The sequence below is a fragment of the Doryrhamphus excisus genome, chromosome 9, assembly GCF_030265055.1.
Source record: "Doryrhamphus excisus isolate RoL2022-K1 chromosome 9, RoL_Dexc_1.0, whole genome shotgun sequence".
NCBI classification, from domain to species: Eukaryota; Metazoa; Chordata; class Actinopteri; order Syngnathiformes; family Syngnathidae; genus Doryrhamphus; species Doryrhamphus excisus.
The window spans coordinates 7,045,990-7,065,829 of record NC_080474.1 but is presented as its reverse complement, the minus strand read 5'-3'; the positions used below and the strand labels follow the sequence as shown (position 1 = coordinate 7,065,829).

The following is a 19,840-nucleotide window of genomic DNA, read 5'->3' as shown; positions in this document are numbered from 1 at the left end:
CGGGGTAAAAAAAAACGACTTATGTGTCAGGGGAATTTATGCAATGGAACCTCTAAAATCAAAATGCTTCTCAGGCTCGGCAGTTTGGAGTTTAGCCAAAACCGACTGAAACTCATTTCTCTACAGTCCCACAAAACCTCTTAATCTTTTGTAGCCATAAACAGTAATAACTGTGGCCGGGTATTTGACCACTCCTCCTTCCTGGCACAGGCCCGGCTTTAAAGCATAGTCCACAAATATCCATTAGAGTTGAGGTGATGGCTTTGCAAAAGCTATTCCAGAAGCTTAATGTTTGCCTGATTCATCAGAGTTGGTGTATATTGATGCGTGCTAAATATTTAAAAATATATATTATTTGAATATATTGCCACTGGAGAGTGCACTCAAATCTGCGGGCCAAGGAGTCTTACATTATGCACTTTATAAACAGTGACTGGGCAATTAACTTTATGTACTGCAATATAGGGTAATGAACGAAACTCACACTAGTGCACACATAGTGAGCAGTGTTACAGATAATGCTGCAAACATCAGCACGTAGCCTGTTTTAGATTTGATCTGCCTAAGGAACATGAGGTGGTGCATTATCAGAATGAGTTCATAAGATGCCTAAAAAAAAGTTCTGTTTACACTTATGTTGCACTAAAACAGTGTCATTGCTTTTGCCCCATTGCTGTGTACGCTGCATAAATTAGGTGCATCATGTTAACTGAAAAGCGGACGGCACGGTGATCGAGTGGTTAGCACACAGACCTTACAGCTAGGAGACCAGGGTTCAATTCCACCCTCGGCCATCTCTGTGTGGCGTTTGCATGTTCTCCGGGTACTCCGGTTTCCTCCCACATTCCAAAAACATGCTAGGTTAATTGTCCATAGGTATGAATGTGAGTGTGAATGGTTGTTTGTCTATATGTGCCCTGTGATTGGCTGGCAACCAGTCCAGGGTGTACCCCGCCTCTCGCCCGAAGACAGCTGGGATAGGCTCCAGCACCCCCCGCGACCCTTGTGAGGAAAAGCGGTAGAAAATGAATGAATGAATGTTAACTGAAAAGTTTTTTTATTCTTTCACCTCTTTAAACAGGCGCATATATTGAAAGTTATATTAACCTTTTGAGTCGCAAAATTGCAAAATGCAATTTGAGCATTGAACATTTGTTTAAAAAAACTTTGGGTCATACTGATATATGCCTTTATCGTTACCGTTTTCAATCACCTTTTGAAATAGTAACAAAAACATACATACAAAAATATATTATGATATTATATATGATATGTCATTATTGTGAACAATGTATCGTGATGGACCTGGACATACACAGACATGTTTGTGATAATTGGCCTGTTGGAACTCCCAGTTTCAGCCACAAAGCTTTTCATTTGGGGTTGTTATTATTTTTGGGTGCCTGGAACACATTATTTGGATTTACATTATTTCTTATGGGAAAAATAATAATTATATTGTTTTATGTTTATTTTATTGTGTGTTTCGGTTTTTGTCTGATATTTTGGAACAGATTGACAACCCAAGGTTTCATTGTATTTTTATATTCACTATTTCCAATTGGATGAATGAACAGTGTTCCATAACTTACTGTGTTTTGGAGATTCCACTGCACTGAGTATCTGCAGATTGTGTTGACTGAAGCAGAGATTTATCACTGAATATTTTTTTATAGTGAAGCCTACATGCTGGAGTCTTGTGTAAATCTCCAGAGTTCCTCCCCCACACAGAAGAGCCTCACTTTGTGGCCCTTCCACCTCCCCTGTAGGCTCACTGGCCATGCCTGAGAGGCGTTTGTTTCCCAAATTTATAGTGTCTCTGTATAAGCAGACAAAATATCTTCATTTTTATGTGGTCTTGCACCCACTTGGCTGCAGCGTTCATCTGTAGATCATCAGTAGCCCACATGGTCCTTGTATGGCGGTCGGCTTTTAGACACTTTACCCAATCATTTCCCATCATTGCCTTCATTTGAGGAAACAAAGTGGATGGAAACATTCATTGCAATCCAAATGATGAATGCATTCACATTCAAAATACACTGGCTGTAATTTAATTGAACTTTATGTGACACGTGATGTTGGACAGCATGTGGGGGTTGCCATGGTGACCATAGCTGTTACACCTGCACTAAATGATTCAAGGCTTTTATAAATCAAACAGCATGGCTTGCAAGCTACTAAAATCTTTCAGTCATCTCAACAAGACTAAAACGTCCCTGTGTATGTATTTGTACATGCTTGTGGTTATATGCTTTGGCTGTTTGAATATCAACAAATATCATCAATGCACACTCAGAGTGGGTCAGTATTAGATTTCTGTCCGGTAATTCCGCATGGGATGGGAATGGTTGTTTATTGTGGGAGAAAAAATATCAGACCCTGGTATCAACCAATCTGCAGCATAGCACGACCATGAACTCAAAAAGAGCAAAATCAGTTGGAATGTTCCGACGGGAGACCCGCTGTGCCACCATCGTCAGAGGTTGGCTGTGGGACACTCGTGACAACCGAAAAACAGCGTAACATGATCAATCGTGAACACAAATAGAGCAATATCAGGGAGCGGTAACAGTTGTAATATTCCAACGGGAGATCCCGCTGTGCCGCCATCGTCACAGACTGTCGTCACTCCTGGAAGACGCATCATATTTCACACTTCTGTTCTTTGTCTCACTTGCCCACACATTTTGAAACAGGGAGACAAGGTGAGGTTGGCATGTGTCTCTGCAGAGTCAACTCATTCGCACATTTGAGGATTTCTTCTCCTCCGCAGGTCATCTGGACCTCCTGCAGCCCTTTTGAGCATCTCACTCAACTGTGGTGTGTAAAAAATGTAGCAGGTTCTTCCAAAGAGTGCATGTCCTGATACAAACAATGACTAATAGCACAAGAAAGCACAAATCACCAAGCAGTTGTCATTACAACAACAACGCTCACCAATCAGGATTTAGGATTAGGTTAGTGCCAAGAGTGTATCATTGTAACGATCGCGCCCTCCTATAGAGGTACGAGGCTACAACGCAAAAAAGGAAGGTCACGGGGGGAGCGGATATCAGCTGTAAGGAAAAGGAGGGACTGTCGAAAATGTTGGGTAGCCACACCACGGCAGTTTATTTACACAAAAAATAACCCCGCATGTCATCCCCTCCCAACCAACCTAACTAACTAACCAACTACCTAACTAAACATCCCACCCGCCAACAAAGACAATCATGAAACACCCAAATTAATCCCGAAAGCTTACCCCCCCCCCCCACCCCGCAAGTGTCCAAAAGTTCCCCGGAGAGTCAGTGCTTATTCACAAAACAGTGGCGAAAGCCGCGGTTCCACTCACGACCACGCATCCGCTTGTCCGTCCGATCCCTGGGTCCGGAACCTCGCCCACGGTCCAATCGCTCAAGCCAGGAGGGAAAAAGAAATCCCGTCAGGTGTCGCTTGACAAAGTTGGTCCTCGTGGGTAAAACGCCGGCTCTCAGCATCCCCTTGCGTGTGTGACGTCACAATTTTTCTCTTCCTCCAACCCCCTTGGCGCGCTGGAAGAGCCTCCTTAAATATTCGCCACCTACCGGCGAGTCTGCTCACTGCAGTCGCTCTCGCAGATGAGGAGGATGCATGATAATGGTGATGATGCCTGTATATATGGTCCTGTACCTGTTCCCCCGTACACAGATCATGACAGTAGTTTTCCTTACAGCTGAGTATCTTGTAGCGACGCACTTATGGACCCCACTACCTCAGCTGATGGACTTTGTGGCCATTACATCCCCCCCCCCCCCCAGCCAGCGGCTTACCGGGGCCGTAATAGGGCTTCATGTCTACCACATTTATAGTGTCCACCTTTAACTTATCTGTCATCCACCGAACACAATAGTTTACAGGACCCAATTTTTTCTCTACCCGAGCAGGACCTACCCATCTGGGAGCAAGTTTGGCAGAGAATTTTGCTGAAGCTTTGGATAGTGGGTGTGCCCTAACCCAGACCAGATCCCCGACAGCAAAGTGTACATCTCTGCGACGTGCATTATAATATCTGGCTTGTCGAGCTTTGGCCGCACCAACATGTCTCTCCACTTCATTGTGCAACTGTGTGTGTGTATGTATTGTGTGGTATGCGGATGTGTGTGGTGATGGAGATTTGTGTACTAGTCGTTCCAGCGGTCCCATCAAGTTTCTACCAAGGGCCAACATGGCGGGAGTGGTGCCTGTCGTCTCGTGGACTGCTGTGTTGAGAGCAAGCCGAAACTCAGGCAACCATCCATCCCAGTCTTGATGATGGTTCCCCACGAAGGAGGCAATCATTGTTTTTAAAGTCCGATTGACTCGTTCGGTCATGTTTGTTTGGGGGTGGTAGGCTGTGGTCAGCTTATGGGACACTCCCCAAGCTTCACACAACCGGGACATCAACTGACTAGTGAACTGGGGCCCACGGTCGGACACCATGTATTTAGGAACTCCCCATCGGGTGAAGATGTCGTTCTTCAATATTTGGCATACCTTGGGGGTTTTAGCATCCCTCAGTGCAAAAAGCTCCACCCACTTCGAGAAGTAGTCCACCACCACCATCAGTACCGAGTTCCTGGCCCTGCTGAGCGGGAATGGCCCCATGAAGTCCACTCCGATCATCTCCCCAGGGGCCTTGACCTCAGGGGACTGAAGATGTCCGGCAGGCTTGCTGTTAGGGCTTTTGTACTGTTGGCATGTACTGCATGCCCTGACGTGGCTCCAAACATCTCCTCGGACCGTTGGCCACCAAGCCACTTCCAGAACTTTTAGGAGGGTCTTTGTCCTCCCCAGATGACCACCGAAGGGGCTGTTATGGAAGTAGGCCAGGAACAGCGGTACCAGGGCACCAGGCACTACGAGTTGGTACTTGAAGCCACCGTGCTTTGATGGTATTCCTCGGTACCACACCCCTTGTTGAAGTTGATAGTGGATGCGTCCCGGCTTAGGCTGGTCAACCGAGGGTCCACACTCCAGGCAAGTTGGATCCATCTTCTGGGCTTCCGCAATGTCTTGGAGTGTACCTGGGAGGTCCGACCAGTAATTTTTCGGGACGGCTAGACATACTTCCCCTTCTGATAACTGGGGTGCACGGGACAGGGCATCGGGCACCACATTGCAGCATCCTTTCTTGTAATGGACCCTAAAGGAGAAACTTTGCAGCCTCAGAGTCCACCGGGTAAGCCGTGACGACGTCTTGGGGCAGTTGAATGCCCATGAGAGGGCGCTGTGATCTGTGAATACGTCGAAGGTGGTCCCCTCAAGAAAGTGTCTCCACTTTTCAACGGCCCAAACGACAGCCAGGCATTCCTTTTCCGCAGTAGAGTAACGGACCTCCGCACCATGCAGGGCTCTGGAGGCAAAAGCAATGGGCCGTTCCTCGCCTTCCACACCCTGCATCAGGACAGCTCCCAGGCCTACATCGCTGGCGTCACAGTGGACCTGGAAACTGACGTGTGGATGGGGTTGTGCAAGGACTGGCGGTGACTGCAGCAAGGCTTTAAGGTTATTGAAGGCCTCTTGGCAACTTGGGCTCCATTCCCAAGTCACATCCTTCTTTTTTAGATGGTTCAAGGGTGCTGCCAAGTCAGCCAGCCTGGGGATGAATTTGTGGTACCAGCCCACCAACCCCAGAAACCTCTGGAGACTTTTCAGGTCAGTTGGAGGCGGGTAGGCAGTAATGGCAGAGATTTTAGCTGGATCCACCTCCACCCCTTTCCCGGAAACCAGATGTCCCAAAAAGGTGAGCTGGCGTTGGAGCAAGTGACACTTTTTTACGTTGAGCGTTAGGTTTGCTTGATGTAATTTTGCAAACACAGCGTCAAGGTCGCGGAGATGTTGTTCCTCTGTCTTCGAGAATACAATGATGTCGTCAATGTACACGAAACAGGTCCTCCCTCTCAGCTCACCCAAGACGGTCTCCATCAACCGCTGGAAGGTAGCCCCGGCGTTCCGCAGTCCGAAAGGCATAACCTTGAACTGGAACAAGCCTAGGTGGGTGGTCATGGCAGTCTTCTGCTTGCACTCCACATCCATGGCCACTTGCCAGTATCCGCTCTGCAAGTCCAGGGAGCTGAAATAGGTGGCGCCGAGCAGGGACTCCAATATCTCGTGGACCAGGGGCATGGGGTACGCATCATGCCGTGTTTTGGCATTGAGGCCCCTGTAATCCACGCAGAACCGGGGTGTCCCATCCTTCCGGGGCGTCAGCACTACAGGAGATGCCCACGGTGATGTTGACGGCTCAATTACTCCATCGGCCAACATTTTCTTGATTTGCTCTTCAATTATTTGCTGTTTTTGGCAGGACACCCTGTAAGCCCTCCGCCTCACCGGCACCTCATCGGTCGTCCTGATTTTGTGGGTAATGGTCCGGGTGGCACCAGTGGTCTCAGTCCACACGTTTGGCCACTTCTGCAGCAGCGGCCTCACAACTTCGGGCTGAGCCTCAAGGAACGGAATGTTGGACGGGTGGCCTTTGGGCTCCTCGACAACAGCCATGTAAAAATTCACAGACGACTGAGTATGACTCCAGTGTAGTTTATCTCGGGTCTTGTTGAGAAATCTGAACTCCTTCCCGCTTGACATAGCATATTTGCGGAGATGCGGTTTCAATATTATCTCAGTCAGGGCCATGAAGTCAAGACCTAGGAGCAGCGGCATACACAACTGATTGTCAGGCATCACATGTACTATCAGGGTGCCGTGGAAGTCCTGCAGGGTGAGGAGCAGGGTGGCTTTCCCAAGGGCCCTGTTCTCTTGCCCATTGGCCATGATGAACCTTGGAATTCCGCTTGGCTCTAGGATTTCCCCCTCCTTCCTTATCGCCTTCCACAAGGAGTGACTCATCAGGGAGTAGGAGCACCCCGAGTCAAGGACTGCATCCCCATGCGAACCTCGCAGGCTTACAGGCACGCTGATAGTACATGTGATGCCTGACAATCAGTTGTGTATGCCGCAGGATTTAGGATTAGGTTAGTGCCAAGAGTGTATCATAAGAAAATGTGATACTTTTTACCCAAATATTAAATTTAATAATATTTAATATTGTTTTATCTTTCAGTTTTTGATGTGTATTTACTTCCCTTGGAAGGGAAACGCTATTTATACGTACATATGTGCATTGTTAACGACAGTCACCACAGTCCAGTGGTGAGACCAAAAAAGTGCGGCCGCCAGTGAAGCCTATTTTACACATGTGACCCCCGTAGTTTATTCTTCTGTGCTGTAATTAGTTCTAATTATGCTTTTTAATCATTTGTTGGAGCGTGTTCAGAACCACAAAATGTTATTGTCTCTTAAGTTGCATTGGGGTGACAGTAGAGGACGTGGTGGGTTGTCAAAACACTGCTAATTGTGGGAATGTAAAAAATAAAACAAGGCAATAGCGGCATACCCGATAATCCTTGACAAAAAAAAACACTTCTAATAGATAAGATCTGTGAATACAATGACCTGGATGAATGATAATAATAGATCATTCATTCATAATATATCAATGTACATAACAGCGTTTGAGGCAGCAGTGGTGTTCAAGACACCGCTGATGATGGCTGGGTTTGCTTGAGAGACATTTTGATGAGCTGGCATTGTGGAGACAAGGATCCCACCTGACATGTACCATCATGATCTGGGGTGCAATGGAACAATAGAGGTTCGGGTTGTGCAGAGGCGTCAAACGGCACCTGGCAATGTGGAGACAAGAATCCCACCTGACATGTACCATCATGATCTGGGGTGCAATGGAACAATAGGGGTTTGGGTTGTGCAGAGGCGTCAAGCGGCACCTGGCAATGTGGAAATGTAGCATTAGGTGCAGTGGAAACATATATAACTGGAAATATGGGATGATAGTGTTCTGCTCTTCTTTTCATAAGCCTTTCCAATGTTAAAGGTTATGAAAGGGAACAAAATGTTTATAATGACACAAAAGTGGACAATAACACATGCGTGTGTCTGTCTGCGTGTGTGTGTGGATCGTGATGGGTAAGCTGAGTCACTGTCTTTGTTGTAGATGAGATCAGCCTGGAGGGAATGGTGGTGCACAAAGCTGAATGCAGACCCGTCGTCACTGACAACTACATGAAGCTAAAGAAGTAAGTGGAGTGAAAATGATTTCATGCTGAAATGCTGCCGAGGGATAGAACTGATGCGAGGAAGCAAATATGGTGAATGAAAAATGACATTGCACTTTTCTAACAAGTCCATCACAGTGATATGCTATGTGTGATGTTTGGGCCAAAACATACAACTGTGTGCTATCAGCAGTCCAACTGTGTGTGTGTATGTGTGTGTGTGTGTGTGTGTGTGTGTGTCTGTGTCTGTGTGTCCACCTCTTTTAACCACCTTCTGATATTTGTCTGCTTTTTACTAGATTTTTTTTTTGTATGGTACAGACAAGTGGATGCTATCGCTATAGCAACTGTATCGCTGGCAAACGCAAGCACTACAATGCAGTTTTTGTTTTGTTTTGAGGTTGCTTCTGTGTCCCCCAGCAGCCTGCAAAATGCACTCAGGAATGGTCATGTTGGGAAAAATCTGAAATGTACTACTGTCAAATTAGATTTTTCTGTACAGATCATTTGTTTTGGATCTCGGTCAGACGTTGCAGATGGCCACGTTTGAGTACACACAGAACTTGGGTTTGGAGAACTGGGCGTCATTTACAGACCTGACATCTGAGGTCTCTTCCCTTGCCAGTTCCAACAAATGTCCAGTTATTAGGTTTATTTCACATTCTGGTTTGACTTGTTTTCACTGTGGATAGACACTTCATGGAACGCTAAATGATTTGAAAAATGGTGTATTGGTATGGCAGAACAAACAACTGAATCAGGTAGAATTTTGTCAAGCTCACATGGGTGTGGAAGTGGTTAGGTCGAGTGTTGGTGACATAACAGCAATCAGAAGAATAGTCATCAAACCCCGCAACAGTGCAAATCACAATGTTTTTTTTCACTTTTTAAAATGTTGTTCATAGCAATCATAGCATATATAATTTTGTGTCCGTTGCTCCAAAGTTAATTATAAATCTGACACACCAATTTTGGACCTCCCAATTGTATTGATTTGACAAAGTTTATCTACTAAAGGTAGCAATATGGGGAATTACATCCCAGTGTATTTGGTGGCGGCATGCAAAAATGCAAATTATTGTCTGCGTGCCCGCAGGAAAACCTGTGTGTGACCCTTTGCATGTGCCGCAAGTTTAAAAAATACATTGTGTACATTGCTTTGTACGGTAGCGTATTCGACATTAATGCGCCTTACCCGACCACCCAGGCGTCTCTTCCTGTTGTAAACTATGGTTCTCCCAGGCACGATAGCCGTCAGTGCTAAATGGAAGTGAAGTGGGCTGCATGAGCCCCGTACGATGCCCACACAGGTACAACATACGACAGCCTTACATGAAGCCCGCCTTACACACACACACACACACACACGAGTAGCACGCCTCCCTCACAATCTAAAAGCTACCAATTTTCAATAGGAGGGCGAGTGGTCAGAACGTAGGTGTCACAAATCACTTGTTCCATACGTACCACATACTTGGAACCCGTAGGACTTACCCTACTTCCTTTGGCTGTTTGTAATATTAACATGTGGTATATTCTAAAAATGCAACAACCAAAATGAAAAAATCAGCAATATTGTTACAATTATAAAGTAATGGTAATGGTTTAATTTCATTTGAACATGCATCAGATTACAATTGAGTGCATCACATAATCAGTTCCCAGTTCCACATGTCCAAAAGGAGTAGGAAGAAGCTAAGCTTATTAAATCCTACCCCTCCATGTGGTGCCTTTACAATTAATAACTGTTATATTTGTTCACTTCCTGTCTTTCTAATATCATTTATTTTTTTATGTATTATTTTTATATTTTATTTTTGTATTATTATTATTATTTTTTTTTTAGGTCCTTACTCAATCCATTTCATAATTTCATTGAGTAAGGACCTCAAACAATGAACAATAAAGTCAAATGATAAAGAGAAAAAGATGGTCAATAAGTTGTAATTTTATGAGAATAATGTAATATTATGAGGAAAAATCACTTAATTTTAGTATCATAAGGTTGAAATATTAAAGGTTTTTAAGTCATTGTATTTTGAGAAATAATTATTCAGAAAATTTTTGATGACTGCATCTGGCTAAACAAGATAAAATGTATTTTTAAAATGTAAATCAATTAAATAATGCTGTCTTAAAACTTTCTAATGCATTTTAATTAGAGATGCACTATATATTATTATTTTTTAAACCTATACCGATAACTTTCTGCTACTCAAGACCGATATAGAACTGATAACCAATTTTAATATCTACTTTTTAACTGTATTTGGTACACACCTCTGTGATTGGCTGGCGACCAGTCCAGATTGTACCCTGCCCGCGACCCTAGTGACGATAACTGGCATAGATTGATTGTGCGATTGATTGATTGATTGTGATTGTGTGTCAAAAATATCACGACATTACATCACTACTATCAGGGGAACCAGGGAGCACAGAGCGGAGGGAGGAGAGCTACCTGCTGTGGCCCAGAAAAGTGCACTATATTCGGACACGCTCCAAGCAGCCGCAGGTCAGGAGAACCAGAGTATAGAGCGGGGAGGAGCCACCTGGCGTGACCCAGTGAGGTGCACTGCATTCGGGCACACACTTACAAGCAGCCGGCGTGACGCCATGGAGGTTTCTGACAAACTCCCTGCTGCTTTTTCCTCACGAGGGTCGCGGGGGGTGCCTGAACCTATCCCAGCTGTCTTCGGGCGAGAGGCGGGGTACACCCTGGACTGGTGGCCAGCCAATCACAGGGCACATACAGACATACAACCATTCACACTCACATTCATACATTCAATTTGCAGTCTTCAATTAACCTAGCATGTTTTTGGAATGTGGGAGGAAACCGGAGTACCCGGAGAAAACCCACGCATGCACGGGGAGAACATGCAAACTCCACACACAGAGATGGCCGAAGGTGGAATTGAACCCTGGTCACCTAGCTGTGAGGTCTGCACATTGACCACTAGTCCACCGTGCCGCCAAAAGTGAGAATTTTCAAGCATAAAAACGGCAACACAAGTAATGTTACTGTAATGTTTGGTGAGATGCACAAGCACCAGACCTTAGCGCCGGAATAGGCTTCTCAGACATGAGCTAACACCCCTAACATGAGCTACTGTGGTGCCCGTAACCCACGCCAAGTTCAAACCGAGCTTGAATCTTCATTTTGTGGATGTAAAAGTGACTGTAGGGGTGTTATGTCTTTTTAGAGGGCTCTCATGATGTGGAAATTCACTCAACCATGATAAAGGAGGGATTCATTGGTGATTATAAGACGTTTTTCTTTTCCGCAGTGTCGTCATTGTACAGCTCGTATAGCAAGTGGCGCGCTTCCACTGTGCTTTCTTATCACAGTCGTCCAATCCTTTGCCTGAGTGGAATGGCATCAAAAAGCCAACAGATTGTGAATGTGATTGTTGTATCCGTGTCAGAGTGCAGATGAAAGAGTCCTTGAAGCCTCAGCGTTTGTCCCAGCAGCTGGAGAGAGCCATCACCACCGCCTTCAAGCCGGTGGCCAACCACAACTTTAACGTGAGATTCTAGTAGTAGTAGTAGTAGTTGTAGTAGTAGTAGTAGTAGTAGTAGTAAACTGAGGCTCTCTTCCAGGTGGAATATGAGAAGAAGAAGAAGTCAGAGGGGAAGATGGTGAGGGCTGAGCGACAGGTTGTGCTGGACATGCTCTTCGCCGCTTTTGAGAAGCATCAGTATTATAACATTAAGGACCTGGTGGACATCACCAAGCAACCTGTGGTGAGCAACACACACACACACACACATACACATACATATACAATGAGTGTGGCGCAACAAACAATACACCTGCCCACTGGCCACCTTGCTTTGTTAAATTTGAACAAATCGCCCACGGCGTGACGTTTGTGCTTGTTCACACTTTCAGCTGTTGGCCACAATTTGGGCCAATTCGCTCGCTCGCTCTTTCCCTCTCGCGCGCACGCACACATATGGGTTGCATCGATACCGTGGATTTGTTCCAGCAACGGGAGAACGGCGATGTGTAGGTGCTGATGAGACCTCGAGGTCCTCCTCTCTCTCTGATTGCATGTGATTACATAAGCATCAGCCGAGTGGGAGACAAACGCGCGGCGATACACTCCACGCCGAGCACTTGGCTCGCTCTCCAACGAACCCAACCCAAGTCACTGAAATTGTTGTCCGTTGTCAAATAAGTCTTGCCATCGCGGCGCTGTTATTCATCGGGTGGAGCGCCTTTCTAAACACCACAGCGACACCCGGTGGACAGCGATAGGATGGTTAACGGGGAATTAAAAAGTTTTTATTTTGTTTTTTTACCGTGTAAATAGAATCAAATAGAAGACACGTAAGGAGGACACAGGTCTTGCTCGTGTCATCACATGATTTTTGGTTTCTCGCCATGTGACCCAGACCTACCTGAAAGAGATCATGCGGGACATTGGTACGTACAACAGCAAGGGTGCTCACAAAAGCACCTGGGAGCTGAAACCAGAGTACAGACACTACCAATCAGCTGACGAGGGGGAGGACATGCAGACGGCCTAATTCAAGTGGACATACACTTTTTTTGGGGGGTTTGTTTTTGCTTCAAGTCCATTTTTTTCCACTTCAAATTAGGGAATTCAGTAAAGTTCATTTCCAAGTTCGTCGTGTCTTTTTTTTTTTCCTTCCCCCACGTTTGAGATGACAACAATGGATCTCCTTTAGCCATGTTTACATCACAGAAGGACAGCAAATATCCGTCTTGTTACATGTCACACATAAGTAACATGAAAAACTTTAATACATATAGCACACTGAATATATTTTAGATTTGCTAATTACTCTGAGTTAATGGCAATCCCACATGAGAATGCGGTGTTTCTAATATTTTGGCCTACTGAATCAGGTGCGTGCAGGTGCGGGAGGGTGTGATTCAGGGATGTCCAAAGTGTGGCCCAGGAGTCAGTATTTTACATGAATAAAGCCAAAATATTGAGTGAAAAAAGTTGTAATTCAACAAAAAAAAAAATTCAGGAAAAATGTTTTAGTCGCATAAAGTTAAAATATTGCGCTAAAAAAACTGAAATACAAAAACCAAAATTGCTAAAAAGTTGTTACAAAAAGTCAAGAATGAGTGAAGTCATTCTAAGGAGGAAAAATTTTACAATAAACTGTGTAATTTTAGTAGCACAGAGTTTAAAATATTAAAATGTTTTAATATAAGTAATTTTTGGAAAATTAAATTGGGGATTAGTAACATTACAGAAAAGTCCAACTATGACAGCAAAATATAATACAAGACAATTCACAAATAATTAAGATGAAGTTGAAACATTTGTAGAAATGGGGGGAAAAAAGATAAATTAATCCAAATATACTCACCAACAGTGAGATGTATTTTTTTCTTAAATATGTGTAACTTACGCCAAACAGTCAACAAGTGGTTAGCGCAGGCCACACAGGAGACCTGGCAACCTACTCAGGTTTCCTCCCACATTCCAAAAACATGCTAGGTTAATTGGCGACTCCAAATTGTCCGTAGGTATGAATGTGAGTGTGAATGGTTGTTTGTCTATATGTGCCCTGTGATTGGCTGGCCACCAGTCCAGGGTGTACCCCGCCTCTCGCCCAAAGACAGCTGGGATAGGTTCCAGCACCCTTGTGAGGATAATCTTCGTGTTGCATCTTCTCATCTTTCCTAACGTGGTGCTTTGTGGGAAAACCCAATCGGTTGTAGTCAGTGTACTTACTGCATACAGCCACTAGAGGGTACTAGCACCCTTTCATGGTATGACGTTTTATGTGGAATTTGACAGTTAAATTAGCAATATTACATCAAAGCTTTGCTACATTTATAAATGGCAGCCATCCGCTTGTCACGAGAAGCCTTTTATTTTCATTCAACAGGTGAGTACCTGAGTGAAGTAGAAACGTATCCAGTTCCACTCACGTCTGGTGGTGTCAAACTCATGCCATGGAGGGCCGAGACATTGCAGGTTTTCTTTCAGTTGACTTTAACGATTAACCCTCCTTTGGTTTGAGGGAAGGAGCTCGTCAATTAAATTAGAAATAAAAAAAAACCTGCAGTGCTTGGGCCCCTTCAACATGTGATGTAAATAGTTTGTGGCAGTGCTACACTAATACCAGTACAAGTAGGTGGTGGTAGTCGCGTTTATTCTCAAATGAAACCAGAAGGAAATGGAATTTTGAATGCAACCATAAATCCAACCAGCATGGCAAACGTTGAGCCTTTCAAATCTTTGCCAAAAACATCCAGAAAGTCCAAATCCTGAAGCTTTGAGCATATTCCGTTAATCCTGAGGCAGAAAAATACTGAAAGTAGCAAAGGGAAAAAGTTTTTAAAAACTATTGTGTGACCAATCATATTTGACTTGTGGGCCATGATGCTCTTGGAGGGGGGGGCGTTGGCAAGCACGTTAGTCCATGTAGTTACTGCAAAAACAAATGGTACGTCCATTAGGTAAGCGCTAAGCGGTAAAATAGCTGGGCTTGTACACACAATACTTACGCATTTCTCTACGATCAGGCCGTCTTTGAAGAAGCGCAGGTAAGGAGTTGATTCATCCTCACGGTAGTCCAGGATGGCAACCATGCCGTCTGGGTTCATGGACTCTCCTGTGAAAAACTTCAAAGGAAGACATCTGGCGTTTATAAATGAACACTTGGGTGACTTGTTGCCTCCATTTTGGGTTATTTTAAAGCCATGATGAAGAAAAGCAACTGTGTTAGCTAGCAAAGTACTACTGTCAACCGCTGATGATGCAATTTCCAGGGACATCTCGTGGTAAAGAAAGTACGATGAGTCATGCAACGTAGCCATGGTATGCGTCAATCAGCAATTGTAGGCAAAATGTGGGTGTAAATTTGACGTAAACTGAAAAATAGGATAACTAGAGCAACAGACTTCACATACAATAAACAGATTTGGACCATTCACTGCATGTAAACGTAGTGGTTGTATCAAACAGATATTTTAAGGCCCCGTCCACACAAACGTTCTTGGGTTGTTTTATTTAGCAAGCGACAAAAAATGTGCATCCACACTGTTGTGGATTAGTAAATAGAAGGGAATGGGAATATGGGAAGGATCACAGGGTGCAAACGTGTGACACTAAACGGACATGGATGGAAGTACGTGAGAGACCAAACTCGAGAAGATACGCATGTTCCCTCCAATGAAGTGGAATTACTTCTGCGCGTCATGCGGGTGTATAAGATGACAAAATATCAGGAGTGCCAACTGGGGTCGGTTGAAATATTCCCAAAGCTCACATCTGGTTGTCGTTTTCATAAAACAGCCGTTTCGCTCGTCTCCACGGAAACAAGCTGGTGTTTTCAGATTTCAACATGAAAATGGCGCCAAATGAAATAAGTGTGGCGGCACGGCGGTCGAGTGGTTAGCGCGCAGAACTCACAGCTAGGAGGACCAGGGTTCAATTCCACCCTCGGCCATCTCTGTGTGGAGTTTGCATGTTCTCCCCGTGCATGCGTGGGTTTTCTCCGGGTACTCCGGTTTCCTCCCACATTCCAAAAACATGCTAGGTTAATTAGCCACTCCAAATTGTCCATAGGTATGAATGTGAATGGTTGTTTGTCTATATGTGCCCTGTGATTGGCTGGCAACCAGTCCAGGGTGTACCCCGCCTCTTGCCCAAAGACAGCTGGGATAGGCTCCAGCACCCCCCGTGACCCTCATGAGGAAAAGCGGTAGAAAATGAATGAAATAAGTGTGTAGGCCGGCTTACCTGGAGGTTTTTGAGCGCAGGGAGGAGCTTCTTGACTTCGGCGTTGGCGTCCGTCATGAATTGGTCCACCCGCTCGGGGTTTTCAGAGTCCAGCTTTTCTCTGATCCTAAATCATGGAAGGAGACATGGAATGGAATGAAACCTGCAAACGCTAACGCACTTTTGTGATTTATGAGGATCTAAATCAAGTTGAGGAACTTGATTTGTTGTTGACTTCCACCCATCCAGAATCATTCAAACGCTGGCATGCCGAGTGAAGTAGGAACCAAGTATCCTATTAAAAACATCCCGCTGGAAGTCTGTAGTCCACCGAGTGAGGGACAGGACTGATGTAACCCACGGGTTAAGTAAACTAGCAGGATCTACGCTAACGACTACATGGAAGGTGAATAGGAAACAGACTTACTTCTTCAAGTAATCCTTGATGTGGACGATGTAGCTCTTCTTATCATACGATGTCTCCACCAGCTTGTTGTGGAGGACCACGTTAACACCGGAGACAGAGTTGCAGTCTGTACCTTCCTCCGGCTCTTCAGCTGATGCGTTAGCGCCAATTAAAGCTCCGTCAATGTTGCCATCAACCACAGTGATGTGCTAGCAAAACAAGCAGAATCGTCAATGCCATCCGACAGGAACGAGTATTTTGTGCTACGATAACCTTAGCACAGAACAAATTAAAGCTGAATCCAAAGTATAACCCCTCATTCCCCTTAAATCGAAAAGTGAGGGGTTAGTGCCAAGGGGTGTACAGCCATAGAAACCAACTGTGGTCGAGGACCAGACCTGAAATGAAGGCATAGGAGGAGCTACAACACTCGCTGACAGGACGGTCGAGACCGAAAGAAGATTGGGGTGTGAAAAAGTGTTTGCCCGCTCCTGATTTTTGTTTTTTCACCATGTTTGTTACACTTAAATGTTTCTCAAACAAAAATATTAGTCACCGACAGCACAATTCAACATAAATGCAGTTTTTAAATGAAATGTTTTGTTATTACGGGAGAAAAAAATCCAACCCTACATCGCCCCGTGTGAAAAATGGATCACAAAAGGCCCCACAAAAACATCCAAAAAAACTGCAGGCCTCACTTGCCTGAGTTAAGGTGAGTATTCAGGACTCCACCAGTAGAGACAACAAAGTGGCCTGCATGGCACAGTTCCAAGACCAACACCACAACCGAACAACAGGAACAATAAGGCTCGTCGCAATTTCGCCAGAAAATATCTTGACGATCCCAAAGACCATTTGGGAAATAAGTTGCGGTCTGACGAGACAAAAGTAGAACTTTTTGGAAGGCGTGTTAACGCTGCATTACAGAAAAAGAACATCATACAAACGGTAAAATATGGTGGTGGTAGTGTGATGGTCTGGGGCTGTTTTGCTGCTTCAGGACCTGGAAGACTTGCAGTCATAAACGGAAACATTAATTTTGCAGTCTACCAAAAAATTACCTCAACCTGAAACCAATTTGGGTTCCGCAGCAGGACAATGATCATAAACACACCAGCTAGTCCACATCTGAATGAAAAACTATGGCTTTGGTGTGTACATGTAATTACACATAAGTACTGATTTTCACAGTAAGGTCACTCAGGTGTTCAATCATCACACATTATCAAACTTAAAACAACTTTAGGAATCTAACGTCACACCCATTTTTTTTAACCATGACTACATTTGTTTCCAACTCACTATAATTATTGTATCTCCAGTGAGCTATAATAATAATTGTAAGCCGTCAATCATGCACGTTTGTCATTCCTGCAGGAGAAGCCAAGTCAGGTCAGCCTTCCTTTCTGCTACACCACCCAGCAATCTATGACCGCTCAAAAACTGCAATCCCAGTACGGAAAAATGCCATCCTGGATTTTCTTACAAAATAATCTGGAGGGAGAACATATGTTTTAAACTTAAATAATATCTTAATGTTCATAAAGTGATTTCATATGTATATTTGATACTATTTTTGTTGTTACAATGCTGGATGTAGGCTTTGTTTTTTGCAATAAACGACAAAGTTTGTAAAAATGTATGCATTTTATTTACAATAGGAATTCCAAGGTAGGCTACATGACATTGAAAAGGTGATTCTGTAATGAGAATCAAGTGTCCCATTTTTTTTGGCTTCTTCCCCTTGGCCCTAGGTGTAAAGGGGATGAGCTAAGGGGGAATTAGCATTCAACCCCTGCTTTTCCAGGTACCCAGGAACCTTTTGGCCAGAATTTTAAGGCCTTAAATTCAAGTTAACAGATATTAAACCCGGCAAAAAGACAAATAGCTCAGCAGTAAATCTCATTGGAAAAATCCACATGCCAACTAACCTGAGTGGCTTTTAATTAGAAATGTTCCAACACCCAACTTCTTAGTTTATGGATTATTAACGATTATATTAATATTAACTTATAAAAATAATTCATGTGTGAGTGTCGACTCACCTTTCCTTCAACTTCATAGAAGATTGGGGTCTCTTTAATTGGGTAGACATCTGTAAACATCTCATCGTCTGCACAGTGGAGAGGAGTGATGGTTATTGGAAGGAAAAAATTAAAATATAAAAATAAAAAAAAAGACTTTCGCCACTAAGCAAAGTAAGCGACTGTATAGAGGCAACTTTCTCATGAGGCTGATGCTAATGCTAACTTTAGCAGTGAACATTTCCTCCTGCCTCAAGCTGCCACATGACGCCTGAACGCCATAAGCGAGCCTGCTAGCCCGTTACAAAGCGGCCCGAATTTTTTAAATATAAAAGGGCCTATGATTAACCGTTGACGACATGAATCTGTTCAACTTTTTACGTTACAGATATACGTTAACATGTCAATTACCTAAAGTACGCAAAAATCGCGAACAATAGTCATGTTATGGCGTCATCCAGTTAGCATTAGCATGGCCGGCGTCCGTACACGAGTTAGCTCACGCGCATAAGTAAACTATTTGAACATTAAAAAAAAACAATTAAACAAACGCCTCGATAACTTGTCTAGGTAACACACGCGAAAATGTGAATAAAAGAGATTCCTTACTCGAGATAGCATCCCTGTAGATGATCATTTTGCCGCGTTGGTGTTAAAGTCTTCGAGAGACAAACCTGCCGCCCTACACTAAAGGGGAGAGGAAAAAGACCAAGCAGGCCTCGATGCGGACTATTTACATCCTGGTGACGTCATAGTGGGTTGGCTCGAAATGGGGAGCTGTGCTGACACACGGTAATGGTGGCCAAAAGCGGTACTACACTTTGTCTGGACATCGAAATAAAAAAAGGCATACCTGTCCATTATGTCCTTAACATTACTTTATTTTATAGTTTACTACTAAGTAGGCCCCTTCATCAGTAGTAAATTAAGGGCTGTCCTCAAATCACACACAGCCTCAGTTCCCAAAGTGGGATATACGTGAATAAAAATGTAAAATAATTCATTCATTCATTCATTCATTCATTTTCTACCGCTTTTTCCTCACGAGGGTCACGGGGGCTGCTGGAGCCTATCCCAGCTGTCTTGGGGCGAGAGGCGGGGTACACCCTGGACTGGTCGCCAGCCAATCACAGGGCACATATAGACAAACAACCATTCACACTCACATTCATACCTATGGACAATTTGGAGTCGCCAATTAACCTAGCATGTTTTTGGAATGTGGGAGGAAACCGGAGTACCCGGAGAAAACCCACGCATGCACGGGCAGAACATGCAAACTCCACACAGAGATGGCCAAGGGTAGAATTGAACCTTGGTCTCCTAGCTGTGAGATCTGTGCGCTAACCACTAGACTGCCGTGCCGCCCCTGTAAAATAATTTGCTAACACAATTACAAGTGCACATGAATGTCTCACTGTGCAAGGATCCCAATCCGAGACCATAAACTACCCCGCCCACACGAGTCATCGCTGAGCCACCCACCTGATATCCACCCCACACTTGGGTAAGAGCAGGAAGAAAGGGGGTGGGTTATGAATTTAATTTGGGGTTGTCAGGTGGGCACCCCCTTCATTGGTGTTTCAATGATACGCCATTCATAGGCCTCTT

At 44.4% G+C, this 19,840-nt stretch overlaps 2 protein-coding genes across 5 annotated transcripts in view; one reads left to right on the top strand and one right to left on the bottom strand.

Annotated features, from left to right (window-relative positions):
• LOC131135888 (general transcription factor IIF subunit 2-like) overlaps positions 1-17,812 on the top strand; it is a 36,833-nt gene extending 19,021 nt beyond the window's left edge. For 2 of the 4 annotated variants that reach the window (XM_058082300.1, XM_058082299.1), the window contains exons 5-8: positions 8,018-8,099; positions 11,507-11,606; positions 11,682-11,825; positions 17,583-17,812. In XM_058082300.1, coding sequence (XP_057938283.1) covers positions 8,018-8,099; positions 11,507-11,606; positions 11,682-11,825; positions 17,583-17,723 — 467 coding nt within the window. In that variant the 3' untranslated portion in view covers positions 17,724-17,812. Of the gene's footprint in view, positions 1-8,017; positions 8,100-11,506; positions 11,607-11,681; positions 11,826-12,479; positions 12,715-17,582 lie in introns of those variants that run through there. The other 2 variants (XM_058082296.1, XM_058082297.1) reach the window with 2 other exon arrangements.
• Positions 14,209-18,997, bottom strand: tpt1 (tumor protein, translationally-controlled 1). Its single transcript, XM_058082301.1, has 6 exons — positions 18,839-18,997; positions 18,251-18,318; positions 16,224-16,411; positions 15,818-15,923; positions 14,581-14,697; positions 14,209-14,504 (listed from the first exon to the last, which is right to left on the bottom strand). The coding sequence occupies exons 1-6, from the start codon at positions 18,864-18,866 to the stop codon at positions 14,502-14,504; spliced, it is 510 nt and encodes a 169-aa protein (XP_057938284.1). The 5' UTR covers positions 18,867-18,997; the 3' UTR covers positions 14,209-14,501.
• Positions 18,998-19,840: the final 843 nt, after the last annotated feature.

Coding starts and splice junctions, on each gene's coding strand:
- tpt1 (XM_058082301.1), bottom strand. CDS start 18,866: ATGATCATCTACAGGGATGCTATCTCGA. Junction 18,319..18,838: donor CTACAGGGATGCTATCTCGA/GTAAGGAATCTC, acceptor TCCACTGTGCAG/ACGATGAGATGTTTACAGAT. Junction 16,412..18,250: donor TCTATGAAGTTGAAGGAAAG/GTGAGTCGACAC, acceptor TTGTTTTGCTAG/CACATCACTGTGGTTGATGG.